The sequence below is a fragment of the Thalassophryne amazonica genome, chromosome 14 (assembly GCF_902500255.1).
Source record: "Thalassophryne amazonica chromosome 14, fThaAma1.1, whole genome shotgun sequence".
In the NCBI taxonomy this organism is placed as follows: Eukaryota; Metazoa; Chordata; class Actinopteri; order Batrachoidiformes; family Batrachoididae; genus Thalassophryne; species Thalassophryne amazonica.
This window is the reverse complement of record NC_047116.1, coordinates 34,112,657-34,140,520: the sequence shown is the minus strand read 5'-3', so window position 1 is coordinate 34,140,520 and position 27,864 is coordinate 34,112,657. Positions and strand designations below refer to the sequence as shown.

Genomic DNA, 27,864 nt, shown 5'->3' with positions numbered 1-27,864 from the left:
CCCAGCAGCCCTTTAGAGTTTTCTTGGGTGTCTTGTTGGTTTCCCTCACGAGTCACCTTCGTGCACGGTCAATGATCAGTTTTTGAGAATTGCCTACTCCAGACAGATTCATATTAATATGCCATATTACTTGTTTTTGCTTCATGTTTGATATAAATAAAGTCCAAACATATTGAGCAACTTAGCTATGTTCATGTATCCATCCCCCAACTTGTATTAAAAAAAAACTGACTGTAAAATGATGATTAATATTAAAAATAATCCTAACATTTAGTTTTCCAATTACGTATGGGCTGTGGAAATGGAGGGACAGTCGATATAAATGTTAAACCCCTTTCATTAAACTTAATAGTGATTGTGCACAGAGGCAAAGTTACAAACATCATGTCACTGCCCATCTACTTACAGACCTGACTGTAAGAGGCTCTGCATGAAAAACTTCCTGAGTTTTGGATTAAATAAATAAATAAAATCCCTTTTGTGTAAAAAATCTTCTGTTCAAAGAAGTGTTGGCGTGAGCTTCATCTCCTGAAGCCTTTGCCTGCAGTGAACCCTCCTGTGGTTTTGCCTCTCCAGCAACTTGATTATCTTAATCCTCCATCTTTTGTAGTGAGTAGCCAAGTTTATGGTGTGGTCTGAATTTGTAAGTGGAATAAGATTGGAAGGAGACTTTCTTTAACTGGATATTTTCAGGCATCTAAATAAGATAGTATATAATGTGTGTAATGTATAATTTGTACAAACATGGAAATCCGAGATGGTTGTACATATAGATGTTTTGGATACTCCAAAGGTGTATTTTTCCTTTTGTTTTCTGAGAAATTGTTGATTAAATATATCAGTATACCGTATATCCTCCTGGCTACTGTCCTGGTAGTCAGGATATATACTCCTCCGCACGTCTGTCTTAATGTGCCGGAAAAGTGCTGATGTCCACGTCTTTTCAAAATTCCTGTGCTAGTCAGATGACATACCGGATCAAGACAGCGTCTAGTTTAAAAATGAACGGCACATTTCACTGTTACAGGAGTTTTTGTCATGGAAAGAGAAGCGGCTCCACCACGCGTCGCGGTGCAGCCACTCGGCGCAAAGAAACGCCGTGATGAAGCCTCACGGGACATGTTCTGGCATGTCCAGCTCATGCACAATCACAATCGGATATTCACACGACTGGAAAGCAACCGGAATCCATCTGAAATCCACCTGAAAGCCGTCCTGTGAGACCAACACCGAGGTGGTTTTGTCCCGCATAATGAACGGCTCCGTGGCGCGTCCCTCCGCTTTTCTTTCCATGAAAAAAACTCCTGTAACGGTGGAATGTGCCGAAAAAGTGCTGATGTCCACATCTTCTGCCTTTTTGTGAAAGTCAGACGAGGTCCCGGATCAACAAAGCCTTCACGTTGGAAATATCTGGTTGTTTCAGCGGGGTGTCAGCCTGTCGATGGGGGCTGGGAGCGCGCCGCGCTCTCAGGAGTTGTGGGCAGTCCTTAAAGTGGGAGTAACTCTCCGTAATCTGTTTAATCCCCATAAAATCATCCCTGAAAGCCATATTAATTTTTCAAATGGTGTCCACCTGGAGGTCTCTCACAGTTTCTGGAAAAAAATTGATGCAGCAAAGCTCCAAATCGTTCAGACATTTATTCACAATAAAAAATAGATGAGAGGGGTGGACCACACCTCACTCAAAGCCTGCTCACAGGCGAATGACGCAACCGACAGGAATGAAAAAACTCACGCATGCGCACGAGGGTTCAAGCTTGTCTGACGCAATCACACGTGATTCAAATCCATATGATTTTAATAAGGTTGGAAACTTTTCTAATAGACCTCGTATTGTTCAAAATATGCATTTGTGTTTATTGTTTGAACCTTTTTGTTGTACAGTCTTTCGCACAAGACCTTTATAAATTGTCAAAACAGTTGTTTATTATAGTTTGCTGTGTGTTTTGAATAAACGTGTGTGGAAAATGATTTTCTGTTTTCCGGTGAAGAGAGAGCTGAGTAGGGGGGCAAAGCTCTCGATTTACCGATCGATCTACGTTCCGATCCTCACCTATGGTCATGAGATTTGGCTCATGACCGAATGAACGAGATCGCAGGTACAAGAGGCCGAGATGAGTTTCCTCTGCAGGGTGGCTGGGCGCTCCCTTAGAGATAGGGTGAGGAGCTCGGTCACTCGAGAGGAGCTCGGAGTCGAGCCGTTGCTCCTCCACGTCGAAAGGAGTCAGTTGAGGTGGCTCAGGCATCTTTTCCGGATGCCCCCTGGACGCCTCGCTGGAGAGGTGTTCCGGGCACGTCCCATTGGGAGGAGGCCCCGGGGAAGACCCAGGACACGCTGGAAGGATTACATCTCTCAGCTGGCTTGGGAACGCCTTGGGGTTCCCCCGGAGGAGCTGGGGGAGGTGTGTGTGGATCGGGAGGTCTGGGCGGCTTTGCTTGAGCTGCTGCCCCCGCGACCCGACTCTGGATAAAGCGGAAGAAAATGGATGGATGGATGGACTTTTTCCTTCTTTATTTTTGATTGTAAACCTTTATTACACTTATAAAACACAACAAAAGCATAAATATTATGAAAGCACAGGTTGTCCTGAAAAAAGAGACATAAAACTTGATTGTGGGGTGCAGGGAGAGCTGTTAACAGCAATAATAAAACATTTATGCCAGGCGAGTGAACTATCCAAAAAATGCCCTTGGACCCCAGAGGGTTAAATTCACCCATTTTGGTGGCGGCGGTGGTACATGACTTTCTTTCACTCTCAGCTAACAGCGTTAACAGCTAGCAGTGTGCACAGCCAGTGTTCTGTGGAATTTTGCATATCGTTGCATAAATCGACAGTTCCGCGTCCCGACAATATTGCGGAGGACAGGAATGATATTTCATCAGAACACCGGTCAGGGCACGGAGTAATACATCCAAATGTGAAACGGTTGAATATTTTGACACAGTTACCCCAGTATTATATGGTCTGAAATATCACATGCTTAACCAATCACATTTGCAGAAAAATGTAATTGGATTAGAAATATATATATATATATATATATATATATATATATATATATATATATATATATACATACGAGGTCTGTTAGAAAAGTATCGAACCTTTTTATTTTTTTCAAAAACTATATGAATTTGAATCACGTGCAATTACATCAGACAAGCTTGAACCCTCGTGGGCATGCAAGAGTTTTTTCACGCCTGTCGGTTACGTCATTTGCCTGTGGGCAGGCTTTGAGTGAGGAGTGGTCCACCCCTCCCGTCGGAATCTCTTTGTCTGAGAACTTCATGAGAGACTGACGCTTTGCTTGATCAAAATTTTTTCAAAAACTGTGAGGCACATCGAAGTGGACATCATTCAAGAAATTCAGCTGGTTTTCTGTGAAAATTTTAACGGCTGATGAGAGATTATGGACTGTTGCTGTTGCTTTAAGGACTGCCCACGGAGGGGGACGTCGCGACGCGCCCTGAGCCGCCGCTGTCTGCCTGTTTCGAGCTGAAAGCTTCCAAATTTAAGCCTCTGTTGACCCAGGACGTTGTGAGAGAACAGAGAACTTTCAGAAGAGGTCAAGATCAGCAGTTTATCCGGACATTCCACTGTTAAAGGAGATTTTGTAATGTAATTTTTGTAAACAACCATTTTGAACAACCAGTTTTACTGTCTGTTACATTTACATTTATGACCCCATTAAATGTAAAACTTATTTTACTACTGGATTATGCTTAAACAGCTTTTCAAACTGTTAGCCTTTAAATCAGTAAACCTTGGTAACTTTTACAAATCAAAATGATGTTACACAAAAGTGGAGACATTTTAGCAAACAGTACAAAAATGTATTAAAAATTCACAGTGAAACATAACTGGTGTATAACATGATGATGACAAAGGTGTCCCATTCCGTGGCATGAACCTCTGCAGCGGTGACTCTGAGAAAACCATCTGAAACACACACATACAGCATACATATTTTAATTAGTGCTGTCAGGTTATTAAAAAAATAATGTAATTGATTACAGGGTTTGTGATTAGTTAATCTAAATGAATCATTTAATTGCAGGTATATTAAAAAAAAACCTCAGATCTGTGTGTGTTTGGGGCAATTAATAATCAGGTAAAAAAGGATCAGGGTTATTTTTGTTACATATCAAGGGGGTATTAAACAAGCTGTAAATTGGTCTTAAATTGGGAGCACTGTCTAAGTGTAATTTGGATGGGTTAAATGCAGGCAAATTTCATTGTATTTATGTGTAAATACAATGTGTATTTATGTGTTTATATGACAATAAAAGGATATATTATAAAGAATGTCTATAAAAACAGAATTGTGGGAGTTTGGAGGCTGATTCTTTCTGCACAATATGACTCCTTTAATAATTATCTTATTAGATTTCATATTTTAAATTTGTCCATTGAACATTAAAATCTGGATGAAAAACAAACATTTTTAATGTGTTTTAAGCCTGTTCGAGTTCAGTGACGATATTAATTAACGGTCATTAAAACCGCATCAACATTTTGTGCGTGAACGTCAGTAAACGCACAAACTCCCACATTTGAGATTTAACAATAAGTTATCAAAGCAAGTTACTTTGGTAAAAAAAAAAAAAAAGTATTGACATTAACACGTTTATCGCTCAGAAACGCGTCTTTATTTACAGACCAAGTCACTGACGTCAAAACAGCCACAATTTTAATAGTTAATAGCAACAGCCTGCAGTTATTAATTATTTACGAGCTTAGGAAGCTAACGATTAGCTTACCGTCATGCTTTGCCTCTTCATCTCTAGCAGTTTGTATCTTCTCGTCTTCATCTTCATATGAATTCCCAAAGTCTTCTGTATGTCTCAAACGTGTTTTTCTCGCTGCCAGCAACTTTCTCTTAAAAACTCACAGCAATAAACACACGGCGTTCGCCATTGTTTATGTTTGTGTCGGGTATAAAACGACATCACTGCAGTTTGCTCTGCTGACCCCTCCCACGTTGAAGAGGTACTATTTGCAGTAGAAAAGCTCGTGCTTGGAACCAAACCGAGTAGAGTAGAGCCGAGTAGTGCTGGAGCTTTGTAGTGGAAAAGTGGCTAAAGTACCTGAAGAGAGCCCAAACTCCCTGACTGAATTTATGCCCCCTCAGGACATTACAACAACAGTTCCACTCTTGGATAAAGGATCAAAAACAGGACCGAGAGCCCCAAACAGCACTCTGGTCCCAGTCAACACCAGTTCAAACAGGATTTATTTGACAGTTTAATGAAACCTGTCCAATTTGCAGAACTTCCAAATCCTGAACAGGGCATTTTCTGTCCATAACATCTCAAGTGTCCCTTCTTCCGGCCCCTTCACACATAATACGATTGAAGCCAACTGGTGCATGAAGGAGGAATTGTATGTCACTCATGAAAAATCAGAGCCACCTCGAACGCCTCGTACCGCAATCGTCACAACCATTCGGGCACAGCACATGCACTCTACATTCACGTGCTGCTCGCGACAGAAACCCATTCAAACGGTGTGCAAGATGAGGTTGCACTGCCATCTGATCATTTCGCATGGCATGATGAACGTAGGTCGGGCATATCGTGCCGCGGCCGAGTAGCTGAATGAAATCATCGGCCATGTCGAACCGTGGCCAAATGGTGCGATCTAGGTAGCCTTCACAAATATCGGTGAATCCCAGATGAATGGCCATTTGACCCACTCTTGGCTAGAGTCGGTCAGAGTCCAGGTGCCATTCACCAACATCCAACACCACTCGTGGGGCACTTACAAAAGATGGGGATATTTGCGCAGCCGGCACTAGAGTAGAGCGCAGGTGACCACTTTCGAGCTGGCTGTGTGAATGGCTGCACATGTTCTAAGTGTCCCACTAGTGTGCCATTACCAAGCAACACAAATGGCATACCCCCCCCCCCCCCCACACACACACACACCATGATCCACCTTTGTCAGATGCAGCTTAGGTTGCCGGAGTGCAATCACTGTCCAGCGCAGTGCGCATCTGGATGGCTGTAGTGTCCAGCTGGAACAGCTGACCACTGTGTACTCGCAACTCAGCTAGAGAACACATATTGTGCCATGAACAACATGAACAACACTCCACACAATGCACATGTGTGGGCGGGCTCTCATGCCATACTGATAATCACGTACAGACAAGATCATATGGGGACTGGCCAGCAATGTCTGAGCATGCATGGCATGGTGTGAATCTAGTTTTCAGCCAGCCGGCCAGGCTAATGAACCTTCCACTATTACGCAGATTACGGAGTGTTACTGCCGCTTTAAGGACTGCCCACAACTCCTGAGAGCGCGGCGCGCTCCCAGCCCTCATCGACAGGCTGACACCCCGCTGAAACAACCAGATCATTTCCAACGTGAAGGCTTTGTTGATCCGGGACCTCATCTGAGTTTCACAAAAAGGCAGAAGATGTGGACATCAGCACTTTTCAGCACATTCCACCATTACAGGAGTTTTTTTCATGGAAAGAAAAGCGGAGGGACGCACCACGGAGCCGTTCATTACGTGGGACAAAACCACCTCGGTGTTGGTCTCACAGGACGGCTTTCAGATGGATTTCAGACGGATTCCGGTTGCTTTCCAGTCGTGTGAATATCCGATTGTGATTGTGCATGAGCTGGACATGCCAGAACATGTCCCGTGAGGCTTCATCACGGCGTTTCTTTGCGCCGAGCGGCTGTACCGCGACACGCGGTGGAGCCGCTTCTCTTTCCGTGACAAAAACTCCTGTAACAGTGAAATGTGCCGTTCATTTTTAAACTGGACGCTGTCTTGATCTGGTATGTCATCTGACTAGCACAGGAATTGTGAAAAGACGTGGACATCAGCACTTTTCCGGCACATTAAGACAGACGTGCGGAGGAGTTCCGCGCGTCGCGGTGCAGCCGCTCGGCACAAAGCAACGCCATGATGAAGCCTCACGGGACATGTTCTGGCATGTCCAGCTCATGCACAATCACAATCGGATATTCACACGACTGGAAAGCAACCGGAATCCGTATGAAATCCACCTGAAAGCCGTCCTGTGAGACCAACACCGAGGTGGTTTTGTCCCGTGTAATGAACGGCTCAATGGCGCGTCCCTCCGCTTTTCTTTCCATGAAAAAAACTCCTGTAATGGTGGAATGTGCCGAAAAAGTGCTGATGTCCATATCTTCTGCCTTTTTGTGAAAGTCAGACGAGGTCCCGGATCAACAAAGCCTTCATGTTGGAAATGATCTGGTTGTTTCAGCGGGGTGTCAGCCTGTCGATGGGGGCTGGGAACACTTCCTCATACAATACCACAGCTCTTCTCTTGGCACCCTATCATAAGTTTTTTCTAAGTCCACAAATACACAATGTAACTCTTTCTGGCCTTCTCTGTACTTCTTCAACAGTATTCTCAGAGCAAACATTGCATCTGTAGTGCTCTTTCTTGGCATGAAACCATATTGCTGCTCAAAGATCTTCACCTGTTTTCTAAGCCTAGTTTCTACTACTCTTTCCCATAACTTCATGCTGTGGCTGATCAACTTTATGCCTCTGTAGTTACTGCAGCTTTGCACATCACCCTTGTTCTGGAAAATAGGAACCAGCACACTTCGTCTCCACTCCTCAGGCATCCTCTCACTTTCCAAGATTTTATTAAACAATCTGGTTCAAAACTCTACTGCCATCTCTCCTAGACATTTCCATGCCTCCACTGGAATGTCATCTGGACCAACTGCCTTTCCACTCTTCATCCTCTTCATCGCAGCCCTCATTTCTTCCTTACTAATCTCTTGTACTTCCTGATTTACTCTCACCACATCATACAGCCTTTTCTCTCACTCATTTTCTTTTGCCACTTCTCTTTTCGCCTTACGTCACATCTCCTTGTACTCCTATCTACTTTCTTCATCTCTCCAACTATCCCAAAACTTTTTTGCCAACCTCTTTCTTCTTATGCTTTCCTGGACCTCTTCATTCCACCACCAAGTCTCCTTGTCTTCCTTCAGCTGTCCAGATGTCATACCCTGTACTGCCCTCCACTGTCCAGATGTCATACCCAGTACTGCCCTAGCTGTCTCCCTCACCACATCTGCAGTACTTTTCCAGTTGTCCAAAATTGCTTCCCCTCCAACCAGTGCTTCTCTCACCTGCTCGCTAAATTTCACACAACAGTCTTCCTCCTTTAGCTTCCACCATCTGATCCTTTGTTGAGCTCTCACACTCTTCTTCTTCTTTACCTCTAAAGTCAATTTTCAATTTACTCCTGGACATGTTTCTTTCATGTGATGAGTGTATTCAGTTTGCATAATGTGCATTCCTCAACATTATCTGTTTATTATTACTAAGAATCAAATCCTTCACTGTGTAGAATATTTTAACCACTGTCTGTTTCTTTCTATGGTGTTTAGTTTGAGCATGATTTTCAGTCAGGCTTATATGTTGTACCCCGTAACACTCACACATACACCGATTGAGGCCGAATGGTGTCAGAATGATACATCCGGCCACAGTTGGGAAATATTGAGGTGCGGTCTAAAGATGAATGGATGGCAGTCTTTGAGCAGTCTACATACATATTTGGTCCCATTCGCTTGGCTGTCCTGAGTGTGTTGCACATGTTCAAAACACTCTTTGCACCATCGAGATGGGGCGCACGCCTGATGGCGCTCTATGTGCAGTTTTTGATCTGATCTCAATCTACATATTCTGATGGCATCAAAACAGCATTTGAAACAATCTGGCAAAGGAAATGTTGATATGTAATAACATGTATGTGGTATGCATTCATGATATACATGGGTGTGAACAGCGTACAGTCAAACTGAAAGTACCGTGTGACGCTGCGCCTCTCTGTGGTCTCATGCGTCATTGCATGTGCCACAGCTGAATGGATCTCAGCCCCTGTAATATACATATACTTGGTCACCATCTGAACTCTGTAGGAGGTTTGATGTGGAACTGTATCCCAGGCCATGACAACATTATTAAACATGAAACTCACCTTCAGCACGGAACCAGGACAGCGCAGAGTGCACAGGATCCAAACCACAGCAAAACAACATCATGTGAGGACTGACTGCTCTCCTGTCACTCACAATTCCACGCCCCTCTCAGTCGAAGCCATGCCCTCCCACGCCAGAACAGGGCCAAAATTTTGAAACTGAAAAAATAAGATCTGAAAGTGAAAAAAAGATCTGAAGGTGAAAAAAAGAAATATGAATGAAAAGAAATTTGATTAAAAAAAAAATTACAGAGCTGAATCAAAAATTTATTTAAACTGAAAAATATGTATATCTTACACTTATTTTGATAATACTTTTTAAATGATTATAAAATTAAAGAACAAACTTTGAATTTTCAGTTTCAAAATTTATTTTTTAGTTTCAAAATTTATTTTTTCAATCTTTATTTTCAGATTACAAAACTTTTGGCCTTGATTTAGCTCCATAGGAATGGGACTGTGGAAAGACATGCAAATGTACAGTATGTTTGAGTGCAGGGATGATCAATCTGTACTTTGTGGGAGTGGCGGGGCGGGGGGGGCAGGGTAAATGGAGGTGTCTGGCATTATTTATAAGATGAGCTGCAGACGGAAAGAAGCTGTTATTGTGTCTTGAGGTTTTGGTCCTGATGGACTTCAGCCGTCTGCCAGAGGGGAGGGTAACAAAAAGTTTGTGTCCTGGGTGAGAGGAATCAGCCACTATCCCTTACGTACCTATTCCTTACTTACCTCAGTGCCCTGGAGGTGTACAGGTCCTGTAGGGATGGCAGATTGCAGTTGATCACCTTCTCTGCTGCATGGATGATACGGTGCAGTCAACACCTGTCCTTAGCAGTGGCAGCAGCGTACCAGATGGTGATGCAGGAGGAGATTATGGACTTGATGGCAGTGTAGAAGTTCACCATCATTGTTTTTGGCAGGTTGAACTTCCTTATCTGCTGCAGAATATACTTCCTCTGTTGTGCTCTCTTGGTGAGAGAGCTGACGTTCACCTCCCACTTGAGGTCCTGGGTGATGGTGATCCCCAGGTAATGGAAGGAATTTAAGCATATGGATTTTGCAAATGATTTTGGCAAATTATATTTTCAGTGATGTTTTTTTAATGAACATTTTTGAAAATTTACATTTATGTTTTTAAGTAGGTGGTTGCCTAATAAGTGAAAGCTGTTTTGTTTCCAACAGTGTTGCTGTGTGATCTGAAAATGGCACAAATCCTGGTGAACACCATAATGCTGTTTCATCCGGCACCATGCCAGCTACAAATGACAGCAGGGCTGCATTGCTTAATTGTTTTCCTTGCAACATTGGACTTGTACAGCAAAAATATAGATGAATGAGTTAGTCTATGCCAGCCAGCTTGTTTAAGCAATGAGTAAAAAACAATAAATACTCTTGTCTTGTAACTCACCAAATTAAAAGAGCAAGTAATGAGGATGAAGGGCTATTGATGATTGTTAACTTTGATGCACCAGATCAATCAAAATACTAGCTTTTTTTATTTTGCCTATTTATTATCCCTTAGATATGCTTGCCACCTGCTGAACACTGAGCATGTTGTGTGCTAGTCAATGTGCTCCACCCACTGGTGCCTACTTTCATGTCATCATCAGCTACCAAGTTGAGCAAGAGAAACATGATGCCCACCACATGGGCAAATATAGGAAATATGACAAGGGTCAAGGTCTCACTTAAATTTGACTGCAAAAAATGGCCATATTTTCAGCATTACATAATTCAGGAAATTTCATTGATTAAGTAAAAAAAGAAATCACTTCGCACATCCCTTAACGACAGGTGCGTAAGAGAAGGCACAAAGGCTGCTAAACAAACCAAAAAAACTCTCGCACACTGCCTCAATTGCAACACAACACAAGAGTGAATTTAATCAAGCAAACAAGCAAGCAACGTTTCGGCCAAAGGCCATCATCAGGCAAAAAAAAAGAAAAAAAAGGGAGGATCACTCCTGGGATTTTTTTTTTTTTTTTGCCTGATGATGATGATGAAACGTTGCTTGCTTGTTTGCTTGATTAAATTCACTCGTGTTGTGTTGCAAGTGAGGCAGTGTGCGAGAGTTTTTTTTGATTGATTCTTAAGTAAAAAATTCTCAGGAATTCAGATCTGAAAAGAAAAATGCAAAAATGTTGATAGTTTAATAGCCATGAACAATTTATTAAAGGCATTGACAATGCTCAAACATAAATGTAAATACACATCTCTCCTTTTAGATCAGTAATAATTGTCAATACATAAGAACTAGACAGATTTATCACACTTGATAGAGGAAGAGAAAACAGTAAACAGGTTAAAAATTTAGTTAATCCATTCTTAAGTCAGACAGTGCTTCTTGATACAATAGCAACATGTTGTGTGACTTAGATTCGCAAGAGGAGTCTACAACCCCTGGCAAAAATTATGGAATCACCGGCATCGGAGGATGTTCATTCAGTTGTTTAATTTTGTAGAAAAAAAGCAGATCACAGACATGACACAAAACTAAAGTCATTTCAAATGGTAACTTTCTGGCTTTAAGTAACACTGTAGAGAAGCTTGAATCTTCGACTGGACGGGGTTGCTTGACGCGAGGACGTTTCGCTTCAAATCGCAGAAGCTTCCTCAGCTAAAATTCTTGCTCTGGTAGTCTGACTTCTGTCTTGACTCTTGTAGAGAAGAAAATACAGAAGCCAACAAAAGCTGGAGTTTTTTTTTTAAACCTAACCAGACCCCTCCTACCGAGAGTCCGACTGCTATAGGCTAGTGACTAAACAATAGCTCTAATTAGCACCTATTGTGCTCTAGTTAGCACCCTCCTAATGAAGATTCAAGCTTCTCTACTATGGAAACCACCTGGACAACTGAGAGCCTACAAAGAAACTTTAAGAAACACTATAAGAAATCAGGAAAAAAAAAATTGTGGCAGTCAGTAACTGTTACTTTTATAGACCAAGCAGAGGGAAAAAAAATATGGAATCACTCAATTCTGAGGAAAAAATTATGGAATCATGAAAAACAAAAGAACGCTCCAACACATCACTAGTATTTTGTTGCACTGCCTCTGGCTTTTATAACAGCTTGCAGTCTCTGAGGCATGGACTTAAAGAGTGACAGTACTCTTCATCAATCCGGCTCCAACTTTCTCTGATTGCTGTTGCCAGATCAGCTTTGCAGGTTGGAGCCTTGTCATGGACCATTTTCTTCAACTTCCACCAAAGATTTTCAATTGGATTAAGATGCAGACTATTTGCAGGCCATGACATTGACCCTATGTGTCTTTTTGCAAGGAATGTTTTCACAGTTTTTGCTCTATGGCAAGATGCATTATCATCTTGAAAAATGATTTCATCATCCCCAAACATCCTTTCAATTGATGGGATAAGAAAAGTGTCCAAAATATCAACGTAAACATGTGCATTTATTGATGATGTAATGACAGCCATCTCCCCAGTGCCTTTACCTGACATGCAGCCCCGTATCAATGACTGTGGAAATTTACATGTTCTCTTCAGGCAGTCATCTTTATAAATCTCATTGGAACGGCACCAAACAAAAGTTCCAGCATCATCACCTTACCCAATGCAGATTCGAGATTCATCATTGAATATGACTTTCATCCAGTCATCCACGATTGCTTTTCCTTAGCCCTGTTGTGTGTTGGGGGGGTGTGGCTGGACATTTTGGTGTTCTTTTCTTTTCTTTGCTCTCCAGGTGGTATGAAAACTGATTTGTCTGTGGAGAAGGTGCTGGCTGAAGAGTCCTTCACCCTCATCAACGTTATGTGCAGCACCTGTGGATGGTGCTCACATGCAACCTTAAAGACTTTCAGCTGAAGCAGATAATTAGATGGCGTTCTGCATTTAAGCCATGTGTGATTCAAGCAGAATTGCCGGGAACTTGACCTTGTGATGTTCGTTTGTAAGACGCTGAGGACCGCGCCTGGGTTTGACACATCGTGCCTCTGAAGGAAGAAGGGTGAGGGACACATGCTGTCAGCACACATCAGAGGTGAATAATTGTTTGGGGAGTCAGAGGCGTGTCTGGTGGAGTGAACGTTAGGCGGTTAGAAGCCCGTCTGGGCTCACTTGATCGTTATTTTTTTATGTGTATTTAGGTATTTTCTGTTTGGGTTTTGGGGTCGTTTTGTTTTGTTGTTTTTTATTTCCCTACATCCCTAACCCCAACCTCACTTGCCCCAAGACCGTTCGTCTTGTGGGTTGTGGGGTGGTGCAGGTTGGTCACGCTGAGCGTTCTCAGAAGACCTCTGCACCTAGGGGGGGGTTGTTAGGGGCGTTTTTCTTGGTTTGGTTAGGGCCCGGTTCCACTCCAGCCTCGGTGAGCCTTTGTACCGTTCGTCATTGGTGTTGCCGGGGTGTGGTGCAGCGGGAACATACCTCAGTCGGAGGGGTGGGCCGATCTGTTGCCGTTCGCCATTTCGGTAGTTCCACCCCTCCCGAGAGGCTGGGGTATGGTCGAGTTGGGGCACCGGACGTATTTCCGGTTTTCCGCTGCGCCTTGGGGTTGGGGCTGGGTTAGTTTTTCCTGTTCCCTTCCCCGGCTTAATGTTTTGTGCCGTTCGCCAAAATTGAGCCGCCGAGGGGTTCTGGGATGGACCTGGGGTCTTTTGGGGTGCCGGGGAAGGTAACAGGTTTAACGGTTGTTTTATTTGCCCCCGGGGTTGTTTAAGGTAGTCCTCCGGGGGTTGGACTTTGATTTTGTTTTGTTTCCTTCCGGGTTCCACCTCCAGGGTTGATGGGACGGTCCTCTTGGGGGGGAATTGGCTTGTGGGGCCGACTAGCCAGGTGTGGCCGGGTCTGGGGTTCCGGGGTTCCGGGGTTGTGGGGAGGGTGCCTCCTGGGGTTTGATGGTACGGTCCTCTGGGGGGCGCCGTTTGCTCCATGTGTACCTGGGGACCTTTGTGGGATTCCGGTTCTGGCTATTCCTCATGGAACCGGCGGTAAAGGCCTTCTGGGGGGGGGGGGGGGGGTTGGGCTCTGCAGGTCGTTCTGGGGGGGTTGTTGGTTATTTCTCTTTTATGCATTTATGCTTGTATTGTGTTTGTGGGGCTGTGTTGGGTTTTTGCGTTTGGGAGTTTTTCTTTTCTTCCCGGGGTTGGATGGGACGGTCCCCTGGGGAGGTTTTGGGTGGGTTTTATGTTTTTCTTGTGTGTTGGTTTGTACTGGGGACTGTTTTGGGGTTTTTGTTGATGCCAGCCGGCCTTCCAGCTGCGGTGCCCTGTCCTGCTGTCTGTGGTGGACCTTGGGAGCATTGTGCTGTCTGCTACCTGACGAGGACCCCGGAGGGAGGTGCTGTTCTCAGACCTGGTCTGTTCGGTCGCCGGGAGGCTTCCCGTTAAAGGGGGGGTACTGTTGTGTGTTGGGGGGTTGTGGCTTGACATTTTGGTGTTCTTTTCTTTTCTTTGCTCTCCAGGTGGTATGAAAACTGATTTGTCTGTGGAGAAGGTGCTGGCTGAAGAGTCCTTCACCCTCATCAACGTTATGTGCAGCACCTGTGGATGGTGCTCACATGCAACCTTAAAGACTTTCAGCTGAAGCAGATAATTAGATGGCGTTCTGCATTTAAGCCATGTGTGATTCAAGCAGAATTGCCGGGAACTCGACCTTGTGATGTTCGTTTGTGAGACGCTGAGGACCGCGCCTGGGTTTGACACATCATGCCTCTGAAGGAAGAAGGGTGAGGGACACATGCTGTCAGCACACATCAGAGGTGAATAATTGTTTGACTAATTGTTGATAGTAACTTGGTATTTTGTTACGCAGTGGATTTGAATTGTGATGAGAATTGTGCAGCTCGCTTCTCACTGCCGTGGTGTGCGGACAACTGATCCTCCACCTGTTGTGAGAAGCTGCTCATTTACATAAAGCTTAAATACAGACCTGAATGTGTTGCTGATAGTGTGTGCCTTTTGAAGGATATTGTTTGTAACTGCTGACTTACCTCACCTCTTCTATCCTTCGCAGAGAGTCGGTTTGTCGTGTCCACCTGGGGGGTGTTTGGCGGTAAAGTGAGTCCAGAAGCGCCAGGCTTCGATCCTTTTAGGCGCTGGAGAGCGTGCCAGCCTTCACTCCACCAGACTGACGCATCTTTTGTTCATTCACTTTGTCATGCACCAGAGGGTGAAAGAAATAAATTGTTTTGTTATTGGAACCGCTTTCTGGTTATTTTAGCGCTGGGTTCCGTCAGACGCAGGTTCGCTCCTCAACCCGCGTCGACACATAGCAAGCCCATTGTAACCTTGTTTTTTTCTGTTTAGGTGTTAATGATGGTTTTCGTTTAGCTTTTCTGTATGTAAATCCCATTTCCTTTAGGCGGTTTCTTACAGTTCGGTCACAGACGTTGACTCCAGTTTCCTCCCATTCGTTCCTCATTTGTTTTGTTGTGCATTTTCGATTTTTGAGACATTACTTTAAGTTTTCTGTCTTGACGCTTTGATGTCTTCCTTGGTCTACCAGTATGTTTGCCTTTAACAACCTTCCCATGTTGTTTGTATTTGGTCCAGAGATTAGACACAGCTGACTGAACAACCAACATCTTTTGCAACATTGCGTGATGATTTACCCTCTTTTAAGAGTTTGATAATCCTCTCCTTTGTTTCAATTGAGATCTCTCATGTTGGAGCCATGATTTATGTCAGTCCACTTGGTGCAACAGCTCTCCAAGGTGTGATCACTCCTTTTTAGATGCAGACTAACAAGCAGATCTGATGCAGGTGTTAGTTTTGGGGATGAAAATTTACAGGGTGATTTCATAATTTATTCCTCAGAATTGAGTGATTCCATATTTTTTCCCTCTGCTTGGTCTAAAAAAGCAACCATTACTGCCATAATTATTTTTCCTGATTTCTTATAGTGTTTCTTAAAGCCAGAAGTTGCCATTTGAAATGACTTTAGTTTTGTGTCATGTCTGTGATCTGCTTTTTTTCTACAAAATTAAAGAACTGAATGAACATCCTCCGAGGCCGGTGATGCCATAATTTTTGCCAGGGGTTGTACATAATTCTCAGACTGTTAGGGTTAAACCCGAGAGAACAGTGTTTAGGACCCAAAATGCAGAAAGCAAGCAAAAGTACAAAATAGAATGATTTATTGATATGTATTGTGAGTGTTGTTACAAGCCAAGAAGCCAAGCACTGGAGGTGGGAGAGACCACTGGAGCTAACGGGAGGCAGGAACGTCACACCCAAACACCGTTTGACTGGAACCAGCACAGAAAAGGACCAGGTGGCACAGTGAAGCAGAGGGATCCAGGAGCTCTGAGGACACAGGAAACAGAGTTGGTATAAGCCACAGAATAAAAGTAAAAAAAAGTAATCCAAAGATGAGGCCAAAGAAACTGAGTTTCTGGCATCTGAGAGCATGGAGAGATGAGGTGTTTGTACAGGTGGGTAATGAGTGTGAGCAGGTGAATCCAATTAGTTCCACAAGTGGCTCCAGCAGACACAGGAAGGGAGGAGGAGTGAGGCAGATACAGCAGCAAACCAAGGCAGCACAACAGGACCCCCTCTTCAACGGGAGCCCCCAGGTGACCCACCAGGCCGACCGGGATGAGTCCAATAGAAGGCAAAGATGAGGGAGAGATCCAAAATAAGGCCCTGCGAGACCCAGGAACGCTCGTCTGGACCATACCCCTCCCAGTCCAGATACTGGAAGCCCCGACCCCATTGACGCACGTCAAGGATGCAGCTCACCGTCCAAGCAGGATGGCCATCCATAGTCCGGGCGGGAGGCAGGAGAACAAGGTGCTGGAAGAGACTGGTTTAAGACGACACACATGAGACTGGATGGATCCTGAGGGTACGAGGCAATTTGAGCTTAACAGCAACAGGGTTGACAACTTTATCCACAACAAACGGACCCAGGTACCGAGGAGCCAGCTTCTTGGCTGCTGCCTTAAGAGGCACATCCTTGGCAGACAACCATACTTCCTGCCCAGGCCGGTAGTGGGGGGCTGGGGCACGATGCTGGTCTGCATAGCGACCAGTTCTCTCTTGTGCGGAGAAGGGCGGCGCGGGCAGTCTGCCAAACTCATCGGCACCGCTGCAGATGGGCCTGGACTGAAGGCACAGAGAGAGTCAATTCCTGAGCAGGAAACAGAGGTGGTTGGTAATTCACACAGCACTCAAAAGGTGACAAGCCGGTGGCTGAGCTCACCTGAGAATTATGTGCAAATTCTATCCATGGCAGGTGAGCACTCCAGGAAGACGGATGAGAGGAAGTGACACAGCAAAGGGCAGCTTCCAATTCCTGGTTGGCCCACTCCGCCTGCCTGTTGGTCTGGGGATGAAACCCGGACGAGAGACTGACCAAAGCTCCCTAAGCAGCACAGAAGGCTTTCCAGACTTGAGATGTAAACTGGGGTCTCGGTCTGACATGATGTCCAGGGGAATGCCATGCAGCCGGAACACATGGACTAGGAGGTTTGCAGTCTCCAACAAAGAAGGTAACTTGGGCAGAGCCAAAAAGTGTGCTGCCTTAGAAAACTAGTCCAGAATGGTGAGTATGACCGTGTTTCCACTTGAGGGAGGCAATCCGGTGATGAAATCCAGGCAGATGTGGGACCATGGTCGGCCAGGTGTGGGAAGCGGATGAAGACCAGATGGCTGTTGGTGAGATGATTATTTCTAGCGCAGATGGTGCAGGCATTGATAAACTCACAGGTGTCTGCTTGAAGTGAGGGCCACCAGAAATGCTGCTGAACTACGTGTATAGTCCTACAAATGCCAGAAAGACAGGAGTATTTGGAGGAGTGAACAAACTGCAGGACATCTGAGCTGGCTGAGGGAGGCACAAAAAGGTGGCTGGGAGGTCCTCCGCCAGGGTCGGGATGAGTCTTTGGAGCCTCCCTGATGACTCGCTCAATGTCCCAGGTGAGGGTGACTAAGATTATGTGGCTGTGAAGGATGCAGTCCAGAGTAGTCCTCAGGATCAAACTGGTGAGACAGGGCATCGGGTTTAATGTTTTTGGAACCAGGTCTGTAAGTGAGAGTGAAATTGAATTGACCAAAAATCAAAGACCACCTGGCCTGTCTGGAGTTGAGTCTCTTAGCACTTTGAATGTAGGTTAGGTTTTTATGATCAGTCCATACAACAAAAGGGATTGATGTACCTTCCAACCAGTGTCTCCACTCCTCCAGCGCTTCCTTCACAGCCAAGAGTTCCTGGTCACCAACGTTGTAGTTGCACTCAGCAGGAGAGAACCGCTGGGAAAAAAAGCACAAGGATGCAATAGGTTGTCACCCTCAGCCCGCTGGGAAAGAACGGCCCTGATCCCGATGTCAGAAGCATCGGCCTCCACGATGAACTGGCGGTCCGGATCAGATTGGATAAGGGCAGGGGCAGTAGTAAATCTATGTTTAAGCGACTGAAAACCTTGTTCGGCTTCTGTGGACCAGTGAAAAGAGGACTTAGAAGTGAGTTGATGGAGGGGGGCAGCTACTAGACTAAAGTTACGGATGAAACGGCGATAAAAATGAGCAAATCCTAAGAACTGTTGAAGTTGTTTACGATTGGAGGGAGGTGGCCACTTTAGCAGGGTCTGGTCTAGTCTGGTTGTGTTCAAATATGAAACCCAGAAAGGACATGGAGGTTTGACGGAAGGCACATTTCTCGGCTTTGACAAAGAGACTGTTCTCTAAGAGACGCTTTAGAACTAGACGGACATGTTGAATGTGTTCAGGCAGGTTCTTAGAAAAAAATGAGTATGTCATCTAAGTAGACAAAAACAAAATGATTGAGAAAGTCACGGAGGACATCGTTAACCAAAGCTTGAAAGACGGCGGGAGCATTAGTGAGACCGAAGGGCATAACAAGATATTCAAAATGCCCCAGGGGCGTGTTAAATGCGGTCTTCCACTCATCTTCCTCTTTAATATGGACTAGATGGTAAGCATTCCTAAGATCGAGCTTGGAAAAAATGGCTGCTCCCTGCAAAGAGTCAAAGGCGGAATCTAATAAAGTACCGGTTGCGAACTGTTATGGCATTTAACCCACGGAAATCAATGCAGGGACGGAGGGTCCCATCCTTCTTCCCCACAAAATAGAAGCCTTCCCCTAAGGGTGAGGAGGAGGGACGAATAAGACCTGCAGCCAGGGAGTCTTGAATATACTGCTCCATGGATTCCCTCTCCGGGCGCGACAGATTGTACAGGCAGCTGGAAGGAAGCTCCACGCCCGGAAGCAAGTCGATGGAGCAGTCATACGGTCAGTGAACAGGCAATGATAGCGCACGGCTCTTACTAAAGACTTCTTGAAGGTCATGGTACTCTGTAGGAATTATAGAGAGATCTACTGGGAGAAATAATAGACTCCCTGGAACTCTGAGTTGGCGGCAGATGAATGGAGACAACGGAGGTGACAGGCTTCGCTCCACTGGGAGATGGACCCAGTCGGCCAAACATCATCAGGATTGTGTAAGAGCAACCATGGGCACCCTAAAACAATAGGTGGAGTGGATGAGTAAACAAAAAATTGAATTGACTCACAATGATTACCATAAACTAGCAAAGAAACAGGAACAGTCTGATGAGTTATAGAGGGGAGAGACCATTACGTGCCAAAACCTGGATAGTTCAATCAGAGGAATATGAGCCTGATCGATCATTCTAGGATCTAAGAAAATAGCATCTGCACCAGAGTCTAAAAGGGCCTGGAGTTTGAATGATTGATTGGGAAAAAAAAAAGAGAGTGTAACCGAGATTTGGGTATGTGAAATGTTACCCACTGTGAAATGAGTGTGGCTCACCAATAGCCAGGGGTCTATTGGCGAGCGTTCTCTTTTGGCCGAACTGGGCATTCGCGAATAATATGGCCTCGGGCACTGCAATACAGACACTCCCCGGCTGACAAGCGCCGTCTACGCTCTTCAGGTGTCAATCGCGCCCTACCGAGCTGCATGGGTTCCTCGGTAGGGTGCGCTGTGAGTGCACTCCCAGTGGAGCGCAAGGAAGAAGGAACAGGGTCAGCATGTGGAGGGATCTGAGGGGAAGATACGCACGCAGCCCTTCGGCCTCTCTCCCTCAAACGATTATCAATCTTAATGGCTAATGAAATGAGGTTATCGAGGGAAGAGGGAAGATTGCAGACCACCATCTATGTACACCACCATTTGTGTACATAGATGGTCTTTGCGAGAAGACAAGCAAACACTGAAGCAGGAATGATGCACATTTATCCACTGAACCAGTGTATGGATCAGGGTGACAGGGAAAAGGTTCCTGACGTGGAGGTGTTAATGCTAATGAGGAAGCGGTTGTTGCAGCTGGCTTGGCAGACGGCACTGTTGCTGGGGCGGCTAAAGCTAAGCTATCTGCTAAGCGCTGAGAGAGTACAGAGATGCTACTGCATAGTTGAGATACCTGTGACTCCAGGGATTTCTGTTGATCAGATAAAGCAGACAGATGTTGTTGTTGTTGACCAAGTAACTTTCCCTGCGAGCTGAGGGCCAGGCGAAATTGCTCTGCTTTCGCTGAGTCCATTTGGTGGCCGAAAACTCCTGTTAGAGTTAAACCCGAGAGAACAGTGTTTAGGACCCAAAATGCAGAAAGCAAGCAAAAGTACAAAACAGAATGATTTATTGATATGTATTGTGAGTGTTACAAGCCAAGAAGCCAAGCACTGGAGGTGGGAGAGACCGATAGAGCCAAAGGCGTAGGTTTGGTCTCAGCTTTGGTAGGGACAATACCACCAGTAATTATAGTAATGGGGAAACTAGAATGCACTACTAGAAAGATTTTTTTTTTTCTGTGAAGGGACACAAACGTGTTAATTACCAGACTAGAACGAGTCGAATTCAACCTCGAGGTCGCTGTCGTCATCCGATGCCATGGACACTTGTGCAGATTTTGTTGAACACAGAAAAAATGTTGACACCTCCATAAGGAACTTGAACTTTTTTTATTTTTCTTGTATATCTCTTTGCTCTTGTGTTTTGTTCGTTTGTTGTTGCATTTGTTGAAATAAAGTTTAAAAAAAAAAAAAAGATGTTGGTTGGGGAATCTTCCTGTCCTGCACAGATTGGATGGGAACTCATTACTTTGTATGAGAGGGGGCGGGCTTTCAAATGACTTTGTCCCGGTCGCCCAAAGCCAGCAGCAGCCCTGTGTGTGTTGTGTCTTTGATGCCGCCTGAGTGCAACGCCTGCAAAATGATTCTTGGGTGTCAGAGAGAGATGCGTGTTTGGGCAACAACTGAAATTATCGTACATTTTGGATTTTTTCCCATTATTGATCGTACATCGTACAGAGGGCAAAACTATCGTACAAATACGATAATTATTGTACATCTGGCAACACTGCACCGGAGCCACCCATCCTCTGCGCTCCGGGACCTCCCACTTTATAAATGAAGCACTGCCTGCCACGAGATGCGCTTTGTTTACATCCATGTGAGAAGAACGTGAGCCAATGAAATTGCAACATGGGTAACCCTGTCACTCTGGCACGTCGAAAACACAAAACGTGACGACTAAAATTATAGTATCAAGTTCGCAAAAAAATAGTGAATGATTTTGTTATATAAACAAAAATGCTAAATATTGGTAGGGACTATTTTGCCATCCCAAAATAATGGTTGTGACTTGTCCCTATGGTCCATATGCAAACCTACGCCCCTGGATAGAGCTAACGGGAGGCAGGAACGTCACACCCAAACACCGTTTGACTGGAACCAGCACAGAACAGGACCAGGTGGGACAGTGAAGCAGAGGGAACCAGGAGCTCTGAGGACGCATGAAACACAGCGTTAGTATAAGCCACAGAATAAAAGTACAAAAAAGTAATCCAAAGATGAGGCCAAAGAAACCTGTAGGCAAACTGAGTTTGTGTGAGCGTGGAGAGATGAGGTATTTGTACAGGTGGTTAATGAGTGTGAGCAGGTGAATCCAATCAGTTCCACAAGTGGCTCCAGCAGACACAGGAAGGGAGGGGGAGCGAGGCAGATACAGCAGCAAACCAAGGCAGCACAACAGATGATCCAGTAGAGAAACATCCTTCCTACTGAATCTTTCCTCCCCATACCACTTCACAACTAATTCATTAAACTTGTTCCTAAAGAGAGATTTATATTTCTTAGCGCACTATGTGAGATACTAATGATATCACATATATTGGGATTTTTTTTTTTCAGCTGGGTGCCAGGACCCAAAATTCAATTTCAAAAAAACTTGCATTTTTTTTTTTTTTTCAGGACCAGATATCAACACAATATTCTAACTTGTGATACAGCAAATTGTTGGACTCATGAATTTATGTTTTCAATCATATGCAACGAAAATTGACAAAATGCAAGGGTTTTTTTTTTTTTTTTTAGAAAATGTCATTTTTTCACACATTTACATTTCACAGTAGGTGGAGTCACTATCTGGACTCCAGCGTTTACAAAACTGGGGATACAGCACTTCCCAATGGCTTATTTGCTTTATCTTGTTTTGTTGATTAAAATGGTATATGACACATGCATGTCAGTACCATACGTAGTGCCATATATTAGAAAGAAAAGTAAATCTTACTTTTGTTTGGAGAACTCATCACCACTTTTGTCACCAGACTGTATGAGACACCAGGTTACTTAGAAACTGGAAAATTAGAGGAATCCTTAAAAACCAAAAGCCAAACAAGCTCTTATACACAATAAGTTAAAACCATAAAATACATCAATGTTTTGATGCTGTATGATACAAACCTCCTGACATTATGAAGTGCAAAACTTTTGTCACCAAAAAATGCAATTTTTTGCTTGTTGTTTTTTTTTTTTTTTTACATAATTTGCCAATTAATGAGTACAAAAATGCATCAAACTAACTTTGTACACATACTATTGGAAAGAAGACAATTTTTGTGGCTCTAGATAAACATGGTGATTATTAGTTTTGTCTATTTATATCACACTGAGAATTTTTTTTCACACTTGTGGCAGTAACTTATAAGTCAGACCTTGAACCTTGTCATATATACAACAAAACAGGAAAGTACAACTTTATTTCAAGAATGGATAGAATGTGTGGCTGGGGATGATACCAAAACCTTTCACTGCAAATTAGAAACACAGTTTCAGAACATTTCAAAAGCTTTGCAGCAGCCACGTCTTAGAACATTGTTTCACAGTTGAAATCAAAAGGAAGAATCTCATGCTGTGCTAAATGAGGCTTCACTTCATCACCTGTTTCAAAATGTTTTGCTTGTTTTACACCCTCTGGTGTTGAAACACAACCATACACAAGTGAATGGCTATAAGTAAGGGCACTAGCATGTACAGTGCTTGGAGCAAGTGGTATCAAAAATTTGCCTTTGAATTTCAACTGGATAATCAACATGTTCGTCTTTTTGACAGGAATGACCTGCCAAGCGAGGACATCCTACACTGAGGACGAGGTTCTGTGGGGACACCGCTTCTTCCCAGTTATCTCCTTGGAGGAAGGCTTTTTTAAGGTGGACTACTCACAGTTTCATGCCACGTTTGAAGTGCCCACCCCCCCATACAGTGTCAAGGAGCAGGAGGAAGCTTTGCTCCTCTCTTCCCCCCTTATGGCTCCATCCCTGTGCAACAGCGGGGACAAAAACAACTCTCTGGACTGCCTGGAGACCCTGCAGGACAATGACAGTACCACCAAACTGCCCACCAAACTGCAGAAGATGACAGGCCGGGATGGCCTGCCCAAGAAGTTACTGAGGATGAGTTCCACCACCTCAGAAATGACGTACAGCTTCGGTGACCTTCCAATGAAGCTGCAGCGAATCAGTTCTGTTCCCGGGGTGTCTGATGACAAACAGGCGGGAAAGGCCTCTAAGATCTGCACAGAGCCCATCAGTAAGTCGGTGGCAGACTTGCCTCCCAAGCTGCAGCGATTGGCTGGAGGAGGAGGGGGAAGGATGGACGGACACCTGCCTCCCAAACTCAGAAAGATGAATTCAGATCGCTTTACATAAATCAGGCAGTTTAACTTATGCCATCCCTATTTATTTACCTACCCAAAGTCATTGTAATATTCCTAATTTATTAATGGACAGTATTCTTATATTTGAAGAAATGTAGAATATGTGCACAAATACCTTATACAATAGGGTGATGGAATCAAGGACATTTGTATAAGTGTACATGCTAAGAAGAAAGACTTCTTTTTTTTGTTGTTTTTTAGGATGATGTACAATTAGCACAATCTGGCATGATAGAAATAACGCATGTAGAGCAGAATCTCAGTAATTTCTGGCATGACCGTCATTGATATTTTACAAAAAAAAAAAGGCAAAAAAAAAAAAAAAACAAACGAGAAAACAATAAACTCTCCACTGTCATTGGTGGAGTTACTGACAGTAAAAATTTGCACAAAGCCATATGGTTTACAACTTGGAAAACCCATATTACATGATTCTAATTTGCTGTGATGAAAGGCTCATACATTTGTTTTGGGTTTATTGCTTTTGTCGTTTAATGTAAAATTGTGGCAATGTTATGTTGATTGCATGCTCCTCTTACTGACTTAACTATACAAAGGTAATAGACAAAGATGTTTAGCCTTAACTATATTACCTTGTTTCCATTTTCATGTTTGTTCACAGCTGTATTTTTGGTATTTCCTATATCGAATATTTTACCATATGCGATTTTATGACTTTATTAGTTCATCTGATACAATATATGTTGCAGGTGGATACAGCTGACATTTTAAAAAAGCATTAGCGACATCATATGGCCTCTTGGACCTGGGCACAGTGCTACGCAATTTTCACCTGCTTATTAAAGTAACACTTAAGTTGAAAGAATCAATACTTGTATTTGATAAGCACAAAACAATTACGTTATAAGCCTGTGTTATTATAAATCTTTTATGGGCATTTTGTCAAAAATGAACTTCTCATGGCAGGAGAGGAACACTGTGCAATCACTTTGTCTCGTTACCATCGACTTAGCCCGCGGATTTGTGTGGTAGCGCACTACACTCAATTACAAATTCAACTTACGTGTTACTGGACAAAATTTAGAGTTATGGGAAAAATCATTAAGGAAAGCTTAACCTTTATGTTAATTTTCCCCTTGTTCTATTACAAAAGCAATAATGTCAGTCTTCACGGCCCCTCATTCATTCTGTTTATTGAATCTATACAATGAAAACTGCTTCCTCTAAATGCATCAAAGGCATTGTTTGATATCGATATATTCAGGAATAAAGTTATAACATAACTGTTTAACATCTTGCCAAGAGATGTACTGTAATGCCTCTCAAATCAATATAGTAATGTCATAAATTAACCTATTACACTTGGTGGCCATGATGATGGCAGACAAACAACACTCCTTTGTAGGTGATGTTTAACACCTTAACATGTGTGTCATCATTGGTCAACGTCAAAAAATATTCAAATCACTGTCGATGTATTCATTTAGCGTGGTCACTTTCAGTCCATATATACAGTGCTGTGCAAACGTTTTAGGCACATTTAATGCATCCAAGTAATGGAACACTGATAAATCTATTGTTTCTGAATAATTAATGAATAAAATGCAAGACTACATTTCACTTTTAAAAATACATCATTTCTTTCTTGTGGTAAATCTACAATTTCTTTTATCTCATCTCCCCACAGAAAATTTAGTTATATTTGCCAAAGTTTTTAAAACCATTTTATTGTCACTCACCCACTCTGACCAGAGTAGGACCATATGTACACTGGCAGTGTTAATTTAACACTGTCAGTGTTAGTTTTACACTGGTGATTTTAATGTGCATGTACCTAGTAATACACCTATGAAGAAACAAACATCATCATCAACATCAACAACAACAACAACAATAATAATAACACAATAAAGATAGTCAAACTTTACTAATTTTGGACCATGGAGAATGAAAATGTTTGAAATTGATGATTGGCTGTATTTTTAAGAAATGCTACTACTGTGCTACTAAGGATTAATATATAATCCTTTTGCTGATTGTTATAAAAAGAGAACATGTGAAATATTATACAAACAGTCAGAGAAACATAAAAAAGACCTATGTTTATGATTTTTCATGAAAACTCTACTGTTAACACAATATAATTATGTAGAGGCAAAATGTAATACCATGTATATCTTGGAAACAGTAGCCAATTAGCCATTATTATTGTCATATTTGAATTCAACATGCCAAAATCCTAGCACATTTTATTTCTGAAGCAGACAACTTTTAAATATTTGTATACCAGTGTAATAAGTACAAAATATACTGGGTAATATGTCTACAAACCTTATAATAGTAATAGATAGTAGCATAATAGTTTGTAGGAATATTACCCAGTATATGTTGTACTTATTATTATTATTATTATTATTATTATATTATAAAGTTTGTAACTGATTTCTGTAATTTAATTGGTTTCATAGGGCATCACATAGACAAACTCATTCACAGTGAGATTTAAAGTTTCCATTTCACCTAACATCACATCTTTGGGCATGCAAACTCTACATAGAAAGGTGCAGGCAGGAAGTGATCCCAGGGCTTTCTTGCAGTGAAGCCACAGTGCTAACCACTATAGGTTTTATTATATTTATTTGTGTAATTTAAATCATATTTTCACAATTTTAGGTTTTTTTTTTTTTTTTTTTTTTTTTGGTCTTGTTTTTGAGTTGTGTGAAAAGTATTTCATTAAACATTCTGAGGTGCCTAAAACATTTGCACAGTATGTTTATAGTATAACCACTATGCCTTTATGTGTTGACTTGTCATTACTGCAGTTTGACCAGTGTGACATAAAAATGTGCCATAGCCCTTCCTAACAATGTTGTTTTTAGAGGATTTAAAAAAAAAATTATTTTATTTTTATAAATGCCTCTGAGGTTAATGTACTGTATGTCTGTAATCAGCAAAGACAGAACACTCTGGTAAAGATGATGCATTACGGTGAACACTCCAAACTTCTATGCCAATTGATACTGAACATGTGCTCTCACAGATAACTGAAACAAACCCTGAAAAATAAATAAATAAATGGATCAAATTAAATAAAATAATTAAAAATAATCTCAGGGGCAGGGAAGAAGATGGTCATATCTGTTAGATGTCAGTGGTACATTTTGCAGACCTTGTCCAAAAAAATCTTAAGGCACAGTGTTTGCAAAGGTTCAATCATACTATTTTTGTATGGTTATTTTGCCTCATTGACACTCAGGCTTACAAATTGATGTGATCTTTTTCTAAATATGGCCAAAAATGATGCCAGATAAAGGAACCCACTCATGTCACAAATGTTTTTCTTATAGCGCCTTCATTATTTTGATCATACCTGATGCTGCTCATTGCTGGTGTACGTGACTCATTCACAGATCAGTTTTTCTGTCAAAGAAATTGTGTACATATATTAAGTGCATTTTAGTGCCATGAATGTAGGCATCACAGACAGTTAATTTTGCCTTTATTCTGAGATAGCTCTTTGTTCTGAATCTCTCAAATAAACCAGTGGGATGGATCAGAATATCAACCGCTGATGACATTGTCCTCTGAAGTATCAAAGCCAGGGAGCAAATCCCTTTAAGACAACTTAAATCAGCAGTTGCTCCACCAGAGGGCAATTGTCATTTGTCACTAAGGACATCTTTGTTCTTGAGGTCACTTTTTAAATCACGACAGGAAATTATTTCCTGCAGAGCAATCAACAGAAATAGAAATTCACAACTATAACAACTGACTCATTCTTAACGTATGTGGAAGGAGGCACAATTACAAATCTTTTCTCAGCATTTAAGAAAGGATTTGGGGGAAATCCTTCAAAATGTGAAGGCAACCAGATGTGCTGACTTTTGAGTTGAGCCAACTTAAAAGGCATTAGCTGGGTCACCATAGATTAACAGTTTATTTCAAAGTAATTTTAATACATTTTTTAACTCAAA

At 42.8% G+C, this 27,864-nt stretch overlaps 1 protein-coding gene across 1 annotated transcript in view; it reads left to right on the top strand.

The window, feature by feature from the left end:
• The window catches only part of kcnj3a (potassium inwardly rectifying channel subfamily J member 3a), a 106,791-nt gene extending 81,964 nt beyond the window's left edge, over positions 1–24,827 (top strand). The window contains exon 3 of the mRNA XM_034186223.1: positions 23,326–24,827. Within this exon, the coding sequence (XP_034042114.1) occupies positions 23,326–23,921 (596 nt within the window). The 3' untranslated portion in view covers positions 23,922–24,827. The remainder of the gene's footprint in view (positions 1–23,325) is intronic.
• Positions 24,828–27,864: the final 3,037 nt, after the last annotated feature.